Source organism: Impatiens glandulifera, chromosome 1, assembly GCF_907164915.1.
Source record: "Impatiens glandulifera chromosome 1, dImpGla2.1, whole genome shotgun sequence".
Lineage (NCBI taxonomy): Eukaryota > Viridiplantae > Streptophyta > Magnoliopsida > Ericales > Balsaminaceae > Impatiens > Impatiens glandulifera.
In genome coordinates, this window is record NC_061862.1 from 2,502,690 (window position 1) to 2,513,007 (window position 10,318).

At 26.5% G+C, this 10,318-nt stretch overlaps 1 protein-coding gene across 2 annotated transcripts; it reads left to right on the top strand.

Moving 5' to 3' along the window:
* The first annotated feature begins 6,934 nt into the window (after nt 1–6,934).
* Nucleotides 6,935–10,318, top strand: LOC124920600 (filament-like plant protein 3). Of its 2 annotated transcripts, none has more exons than XM_047461117.1 (4): nt 6,935–7,168; nt 7,785–7,961; nt 8,036–9,778; nt 9,858–10,318. In XM_047461117.1, exons 2-4 carry the CDS (start codon nt 7,851–7,853, stop codon nt 10,050–10,052), a joined length of 2,049 nt encoding a protein of 682 aa, XP_047317073.1. In that variant the 5' UTR covers nt 6,935–7,168; nt 7,785–7,850; the 3' UTR covers nt 10,053–10,318. The 2 variants fall into 2 exon arrangements, with proteins under 2 accessions (XP_047317073.1, XP_047317074.1); XM_047461118.1 differs by lacking the exon at nt 6,935–7,168 and adding an exon at nt 7,321–7,337.

Here is a 10,318-nt window from a genome sequence, read left to right on the forward strand (position 1 = left end):
ATTTTGGTTAGTATATTTGACAAACTTAGGTTCAATATATTTTATGAAAATTATTATTTGATATGTAACATGATTTTTATTGATAAACATGCAACATATTAATTTTTCGAGGTAGTTATTTAAATAACAATTAAATTATTGAGATAACTTTTATCAATCTGAATTTTTAGACGTATATATTAAATATATTTTCTAGTAGATGGTAATATACTAGGAAATATATTTAATATATATTATATTAATATATATTATTGAAAAAATTTGATGAGATAGCTAAGGATATAAATTACGTTATACTTAAAATTATTCAACTCAATTTTATTATTATTATTATTCAACCTAAAATACATACAGTTTGTGATTCAGCCTGCAATACAGAAATTTCAAAAATATTGTATTAGAATTGAAATAGATTTTTATAGTTTATTTATAATATAAAAAAAATATAGAATTTTGAATGTGAAAAGGATGGATCTTAAGTCTTAAATTGTAATAAATGTATGCAAAGTACAACTAATTAAGGATAGAATTTCTTTTTCTTTCTCTTTCTCCCATGTGCAAGTGCAAAGCCTCTATAAGAAATTAATTAGAAATTTTTTTATAATCTTTTAATTTTTTTTAAAATCAAATTTATTAATTAGAAAAGTTATTATAATTTTTTTTCTTTCAACTCAAAATGTTTTAAAATTATTATATATATATATATATATATATAATATGTTTAGTCCAAAACTTTTAGAGTATATTTTTGGTTTAACATGTTATAAGTGATAAATAAAAAACTTCTTGTTACTAAATAAAGTTTGAAATCAACCAAAGAAAAAAAAAATCAAACAGCATTAATAATAATAATAATAATAATAATAATAATAATAATAATAATAATAATAATAATAATGATGCATTTCAACAAAAATCCAAAAGACCATTCATAAAGTATTTAGAATTTGTTTAAAAAAATAATGTGTAAGCCTTCAAGCCCATCATGAAGCTCAATTGTATGTAACCTAATTTGTATTTAGGCCCAGCGCATGTCTATACAAAACAATGCGCTAGGCCCAATATATTGCCCAATTAAAATCGAAAACTAAGTCCAAGTTTCTGTTGTAAAAAGATTTACTCCTATTCTCTTGACTTTATTTGCATTTATTTGCTTATTTTTTATTTTTTTTATTTAATGTTATTATTTGTGATTTTGTTTAAACCATATTATATTTTTATTTGCATTGATTATTATTAAATAATGAGTTATATTTTCTGACAATTATTGACTATGGAGTTTGGAATTGGAGGACGGTGATTGATATTGGAATTTTAATTTTAATTAAAAAAAATTATATCTAAATATAATTCAATTCTCATATTTTTTAAAATTATAATTTAATACAATTGAATTTCTTATGTTTAAAAAATTATAATAAACACAATTTAAATAAATATTATTATGTTAACTAGCATGTATCTCGTGCAAATAATAATATAAAAAACCGTGAAAAAAATATTACGGAAAAATTTTTATGGGCGAGTCAACCCACAATCCGACCCAAGTATCCATTTACCCTCACTTATATCAAAATTAACCACAACTCACGATCCGACAATTCGGACACTTTAAAAATTAAGCATCATATTATATATATATATATAGATAGATATTACTAGAAGGTTCAATATGTTAACTATAATTAGGGACGAATTAAAAAATTAGAGTTGGGATAAGTTTAATTATATGTTGGGTGAACTTGAAAAAATAACGAATAAATTATTAATAAATTTATTGTGGGTTTAATTTTTTTTTTTTATAGTATTAAAAAAATAAATAATGAATTAAATTAAAATATAAAATTATAAGATCATGTTATATTTGTCATACAAAAAATAAATAAAATAAATTCAGGTGACTAACCCACCCAACCCTAAGGTAAATTAATATAAATGAAAAAAACTAATAATATATTTTATTTTAAAAAAAATATATTAGAATTTGTAATTTTCTCATAAAAAAATGAAATTAAGAATTACAAAATTACATTATTATTTTGAATTATATTAAAATTATAATTTAAGTTCTAATTCTTAATAGATGATCTAACAAAATAATTAAAATTAAGAGATAATTATGAAATAAAAGATAAAAGTGATTTTACTAGTATTTTAACATAAAATCAAATTAAAATTTATGAAAGTCATTAAAAAATATTCATGAGGGTGTAGAAAAGAATATTTAAAATAACATATTAATCATAATTTATTTTTGTTATTCTACCAAAAGTTTAGTATACACTAACAATATATATTATTATTATTATTGTTAATTATAATACAAAATGATTTAATATAACTTAAAATATATATAATAAATTAAAATAAAAGAACATATTTTATATTTTCCCTTAGTTTCAGATGTTTTATATAAGGTTAAATGATATCATTTTTTTTTATGCATTTGTTATAATTTACTATTATAGGTAAGATAATTCTAATTCTTTTCTTTTATAAAAGTGATTTTAACTATTAATATAATATTCAATGAGTTTATATCCAAATTTTTTAGACCCAACATTATCACCTATTATGTTAAAATTTTGGACATGCATGTATACTAAACTTTCTAAATGTGCAAAAAAATAAGAATATATAAAAACATTATTCTCGCCTAACATGAATACCCGTGGTTCTGGAATTAGTCGCACTTCAATGAAGAAGCGGAATCCAGCGTTCTAAAATAAACCAAAAATAAATATATATATATATATATATTATATTATATTATATTATATTATATTATATTATATTATATTATATTATATTATATTATAGTAGTAATTTTGTATAAAGGGTTATTTGAATTTAATTATTTTTAAAATTAAATTATCAATTAATTATTAAACTATTATTATTTTATTTTTCTAATATTTTAAATATTAAATTCAAATATCTTTTTCAAAAAATTTATTAAATTCAAATATTATTTAATTAAAACTATAATTTTTTTATTAAAATAATCCAGATTATTTTCAAATAACATTATATCAAACAATATATATATATATATATATATATATATATAATTATTAAGAATACTTAAATTGACAAGTTAAAACATGTTTTTTGCTATTATATTTTGTTATGAGTATTTTTTTTTTTAAATTAAGAATGCACAAGAGTTTGAATATTGCATTCTTAAAAACACAATATGTTATTATTTTTGCTTCTCTTCTTGATAAAAATAAATTTGATAATTTTAGTGAAAATAGCTTAAATTGATCAAATATTTTAGGTACTAAAAGCATTTTAAATAAAAATAAAGAGTTGTATCCGTGTTTGTGATAGATTTTCGTGGTAATTTTCTAAAATATATAAAAAAATATAATTTATTTCAATTCTAGTTTAAGCATATTGTTAAATCTAATAAAACATTTATAAATTTAAATTGTTATTTAAATTATTTTTTAACATATTTACTGATGAATGAGAGATAATAGGATAATAGGAGCTTAAGAGAGTGACAAAATATGAATTTTGTATAATTGTCTTATACTTTAATTTTTTAAAGGTTTGTAATATATGGGCTATAAATAAAAAAAATAGTGTAGCAAATGGAGCAATATTGAAGGTGATAAGAAATAGCTTTAAATAACTAAATGTTATGGTAGTGGGTGGTGCACTCAGCCATATTTATTGCACATTTTTAATTATTTGAATTATATTTGTTATTATATACATATCAAAATTACCTTGTCAAATCATCAATAATTGTAATTACAAGGAAATTCTTATTGCTTCAAGCCAAAATGTCCTTATTCTACTCCTGACCAATTTTGTAATTACATTGTGGTTGATATCATTTCACTGATACAACAATTATAGCAACAGTCATGATGAAAAGTATTATGAAACTATGTTCGGTTTGATTTTGGGTTATTTAGAAGAAAAAAAAATTATTTTATTTACAAAAAAAATTATTTGGATAATATTATTTAAATATATTTTACATTTGTATTTTTAATATATTAATTTTATTATATTAGTTCAATTGATAAGAGTTTGTTTCAAAATTAATTCTCATTAAAAACATGTTTTAAGTTAAAATGATATATTTTTTTAATGTATGAATATAACATGACACTTCCACTTTTATTCAAGACATTTTAAGTGAGAATCGATAACTATTTTATATTTTAAAAAATAAAATGTTAATAAAATATTTTAGTGAAATATTTTTGTCACTAAGTTAGTTAAAACAAAATTTCTAGTGTGGTATTTATAGTTTTTAAACTTTTTTAAAATAATTGTAATTTTAAAATTTTATAAAAATATTAATTAAAAGTAATAATTAGCTTACCATAGTTATTCTATCTTCTAGCTTAGCGGCAATAAAAAGTGAATACTAACCCTAAGTTCCTGGGTTCGAGTCCGTTAGACGGCAAGTTCTGCGTCTGGTTAAATTGTCAAGTGTATTTGTGGGCTACATACTTAATCCGTTTTCCCATTATTTTAAACTCACCATATTAGTCTATTAGTAAAAATTTGGTTTAAAACACCTAAATGTCAATGTTCAATTTCATTCTAAAGCGTTTTGAGTTAAAGTGGGGCATGATTGTGAGTGTCATGTTAATTTTCTTTAATTCAATAAAAATATTATTATTTTTAATTAAAAATAATAATTATTTAAAAATAATCTACATATACCAGTCTCAATTTAAAAATATACAAATTTATTTATTAAAAATATGAGATGAATTATTTAATTCCTGAAATGTTATAATAACATAAGTAAATTAAATATAAAAATGTATTGAATTGTATGAAAAGATAGGAAAAAAGAAGGTGAGTCTCATTTGTTAGGTGGCTCAAAATGATATATAATGGTTTTTGTTATTTAATAACATGTTAGTCTAAACAGTAAATATTGAATGTTTGTTTGAATGATTAAAAATACTTATTTTTTTATGCAGTTCATTGAATTTTTCTTTTTTTTTAATAAAATAGTTCCCAAACAAAACATACTGTACTCACAAATTTATAGTAGTAAGTTTGGCCTGATATATTTTGTTGTTTAACAATTTATAGAAAAATAACTATTATTGTAAAATAATTATTAGCTTCAAGTTAGCACATTAATGTAAATATTTTATTCTTATTAATTTAAGAATATACCAAGCTTTTTTACATGTTAATTTGTAACTTAGAAATAAATAAATAAAGGTGTGAAAAGGGAAAATGTCAAAGGGTGTTGTGTTTTTCTCTTTATTTTGCATTTATTTGTAAATACATCTAATTTAGAATGTAAAAATTTAGATCTAATTTGTTTTGAGTTTAAAAATAACTTATTTCAAAATTATTTATATTTTAAAATAATTAAATATATTCATACTTTACAAATGAATTTCAAAATTAGATATAATGTAAAAACGGATTTATGTAATTTTCATTTTCTAATATAATCATAATTTGTAATGCTACAAAAGATCATTCTTTAAGGAACATTTTTATTAAAATTTATAAAAGAGTCTCCTTAATTCAACTAACATCTAAAATAAAAAATAACATCAAAATTATAAACATATATTTAACGAGTTAAATATAACCTAATATTTAACAACATTCATTTTAACTTAAAATCTGACAACTTTTTAATATATATTTTTTGTAATTATAATTTATCTGTTCAATCCATCCTTGAAACATTGAAAGTAATGACCTATGAATAATGCTACTTTTCTATCTTTAAAATAAATAAATTATAATTTATTTATAATAAATTAATTAAATCAAAGAGTTAATGTAGGGAATAAGAAATATTAATTGACTTTTAGAATAATCACATGAAAATTAATACGGTTGAGTTACATTTACTCAAAATATTCCCAAACAGTTAATTATCCATTAATCTCTTCAACTTTTTGTTTTTGTCATATATAACCATCAATTAAGTTTATTTTGAAATTTTAAGTAGAAATAAAAATTAGTCTCTAGTCTCTACTCATTAAAGAGGGTAAAAATTATTTGTTTTTTTATTGCTTCAATAATATTTTCAATTGATTCAAACAAAATACACTTAAGGTAAGGACAAGTTTAGGCGACAAATTTAATTATAATTTATAATTCTTTTATTTATTTTTATCAATTTAAAATGGTTAGTAGTATACTTAGTATTAAAAGTCATTCACAATATATAATTAATTTAATACAAAGATTAATAATTATAATACTTTCATTTACAATTTTTTTTAGGAAAATTAGGTGCGACAATTTAGGTCTATCGAATGGGTGAATTGAGTTGTACTAATATAAACCTGATCGGTTTAGTAATTCTTGTCAAAATTTGAAACATGAATCTCATCAGTTTAGTTGTAATTAACCCGAACCAATGTAATTAATATCAAATATAAATATTTCAAATTAAAATGACACGAACATAAAATAATAATGAGAAGGTAAATTACAAATTCGTTTATTTTAAATGAGTAAAAAATGACAAACACAAAACCCTAAAAGAAAAATTATAAACGGATTGACGAGTTTACTTTAAATCATTTTAGGTCGAACCGATTAATCAGATTAAACAGGTCAGCCTAAGCCCAAAACTACGTAACCCAAACTTAAAATTTTTATGTTCGGATCATATTTTTTTGTCGGGTCAGAAATTATCGAATCCTGTTAAATTTACACAAATATAGTGATATATTTTGAATATGTAACAATAAAAATGATTTATTTTTACCATTACTTAACATAGCATGACAAAACATAGTAAACAAGAAAGTCCTTCAACTGAACTGTACATTTTTCTTTATTTACTTACTTCAATAATAGAAAATAATTTGATACAAGTAAATGAAAATTGAATGTTCAAATTTGAAAATGTGTAAAAAATATTTATATATATTTTACTCAAATAGGTCTGTCTATGTCTATGAACAAACACGGGTTGAAGAAGACTGTCAAAGGGTGGGGCTAAGAGAGAGAGAGAATAACGGCGAAGTCGAATTTCCACCGGCGGGAATAACGCCGGCGAAGTCCAATTTCTACCGGCGGGGATAACGCCGGCGAAGTCCAATTTCCAAAGAGGAGAGAGAGAGACGGTGGAGACGTGGGGGATACAGAACGTGTTGACAAGCACGCTCTATTCTCAATCATCAAGTTCTTTTAATAAGAAAAGAAGGTTAGTACAGAATATTATTTATGCTTAAAAGATCTGTAAATCTTATTGCTCTAGATCATCTCTTTTGATTTTCGGACATTCTTCGCATCTTCTTCTTCTTCTTCGTTGTTGATATGATTATTTTACTACGATTTTTCAACTCCACCGCGATTTCAATGGCAGATTGAAGGTATTCATTCTATTTCGCCTATATTGCTTGTTTTGGCAATCTCTGGTGATATGAAAACTGCTTTTCTGACAAGATTAACATTTATATTTACGCATCAAGCAGTTTCTTACCGATCGAGAAACTACGATTGCGTCTTCTTTCCGCATGTTCATTTCAATCTTCTTATATACATTTTAGGGATTTCTGTTGTCAATTTTAGCTGTTTGCAAACTGAATTCTAATGCCGCAACTTTTCTACTTCACTCCATCCATCATTTCTAATGCCGCATCATTTCTACTTCTGTTCTCTGATGAATTTGATGAATCGATGAATCGATGATGACGATCTATATGCTAGTTCCAGGTTTAGCTTGTGGAAAATCGGAATTTCTCAAATCTCCAAATTGCTTGATGTTAGTATTTTTCTTAGGTCATTACTGTTCGGCTGAGTGATTCATGATGTTACAGATGAAATATTAGCTTGGAGAGAAAGATAGATAGAGAGAGAGCGAAGCTCTTTGTCTCTATCCAAATATGGATCGACGGAGTTGGCTATGGAGGAGGAAGTCTTCCGAGAAGAGTCCCGGTGAAACAGAAAGTTCAGAGTCTCTATCTCCTATGTCAGAAAGATTTTCCGATGAGCAGGTTTGTGCTCAATCTCTTCGTTTAATTTCTATATTTTGATCTCAATATGTTTAAAATCTTTGTGTTTATTGAAGGCATTTGTGAATTCCCAAGTTCAATCGCCTGAATTGACATCCAAGGATAACAACAACAATACGCCTAGTGAGGATGAACTTAGAGAACTGGTGAGGACTTTAGGAGAGAAGCTTTCAGCAGCAATCGAGAATATCAGAGCCAAGGAAGAATTAGTTAAACAGCATTCCAAGGTTGCAGAAGAAGCGGTTTTAGGATGGGAAAATGCTGAAACAGAAGTGATGAATCTAAAGCAAAAACTCGAATTAGAAACTAACAAAGTCTCCACACTTGAAGATAGAGTTGGACAGCTCGATGGAGCCCTTAAAGAATGCTTAAGACAGTTACGTCAAGCTAAAGAAGAACAACAGGAGCAGAAGATACACGAGGATTTCACAACAAAAGCTTTCGAATGGGAATTCGTGAGGTCTGAACTGGAGACCCAGATTCTCGAGCTCCAAACCCAGCTTCAATCTTATCGAGAATCCACAATCAACCCTGAATCGAGTGAAATTACACATCTCAAGATTGAACTCCAAGAACAATACGAAGAACTGGAGATTCGTACAATCGAGAGAGATCTAAATGCACAAGCTGCCGAAGCTGCTAGCAAGCAAAATCTCGACAGCATCAAGAAGGTTTATAAGCTTGAAGCCGAAATTCGCAGGCTAAAAGCTACAATCCGTAAGGGTGCATTAGGAAACGATCAAAAATCCGTCGCTTCCTCCTCTCTCTATGTCGAGTCTTTCACTGACAGTCAATCAGACATCGGGGAGAGGCTGCTGGCATTAGAAAACGAAAAGCTTGATGATTTCGAGGCTACAAGCAATCACGATTCATGGGCATCTGCTCTCATCCAAGAGCTTGATCAGTTTAAGAATGAGAAATCTCTAAATTCAACAGGTGGAATTAATCTTATGGATGATTTTCTCGAAATGGAAAGACTTGCAGCTTTGCCGGAGAAACAAAATGACAAGGAGAGCAGTTTGAAAACCGAAATGGATGCCCTGATTGAACAAAATGCTGAATTGAAAGAAAAGTTAGAGAAGGTAGTTATGGAGAAAACAGAACTGGAGATTGCTTTTGCTGAATGCCGTGATCAGCTTAAGACAACACTGGATAAGTCCATGGAAACAGAGAAGAAGGTTATGAAGCTTGAAGTTGAGTTATTAATGGCAATTGAAGCAACCAACTCGATAAAAAACATAGCAGAGACAAAACTTGCGTCTGCTGAGTCCGAGATCAAAGACTTATCTTCCAAATTGCGTGCTTTGGAAGAAAAGCTTAAGAAGGAGCGTTTGATATCGACAGCAGTAGAAGCAAAATGTCAGAAACTGCAAGACGAAATATCGAGGTTGACAAGCGAGGCGGAGGTGAGAAATGCAGAGACAAAACTTGCGTCTGCTGAGTCCGAGATCAAAGACTTATCTTCCAAATTGCGCGCTTTGGAAGAAAAGCTTAAGAAGGAGCGTTTGATATCGACAGCAATAGAAGCAAAATGTCAAAAACTGCAAGACGAAATATCGAGGTTGACAAGCGAGGCGGAGGTGAGAAATGCAGAGACAAAACTTGCGTCTGCTGAGTCCGAGATCAAAGACTTATCTTCAAAACTGCGTGCTTTGGAAGAAAAGCTTAAGAAGGAGCGTTTGATATCGACAGCAGTAGAAGCGAAATGTCAGAAACTACAAGACGAAATATCGAGGTTGGCAAGCGAGACGGAGGTGAGAAATGCAGAGAATTTGAAACGAGCATTGAAAATAAAACAGGTCAGTTATTTAGTAATCAAACTGAGTCCTCAGAATTATTTGTTTACACTGTTTTATCTTACCATGTTTACGACGACAGGACAAGGAGCTTGAAGTTGCAGTGATGAAGTTTACAGATTGCCAAAGAACAATCGCTTCGCTCGGGCGTCAACTAAAGTCACTCGGGACATTGGAAGATTACCTAATAGATTCGTCGGAAAAGGTTCCTCCGGCTGCTGCTGCTGCTATACAATTAGCAGGAAAAAGGTCTTCCTTAACCGAAATTGCATTGTAGTGATATTTTTATTTACCAATTTGATAAGAGTAAAAGTTGGATTTTATAAACAAAACAAAAAAAAAACATATATAAACATAGAAAATGATAAGAGAATTTACTGTGCAGTAGATTTTATGTTAAATTGGCATGAGTAAGTATATTATGAATATGATGATTTGAAATGAAAAGGCATGCTAGAAACACCTTGTGGTGATGAATGATTGAGAGAAAGAAAGGTATTATTATTAATTATTAATTATCAAAAGCATGTGACTCTTTCCCTA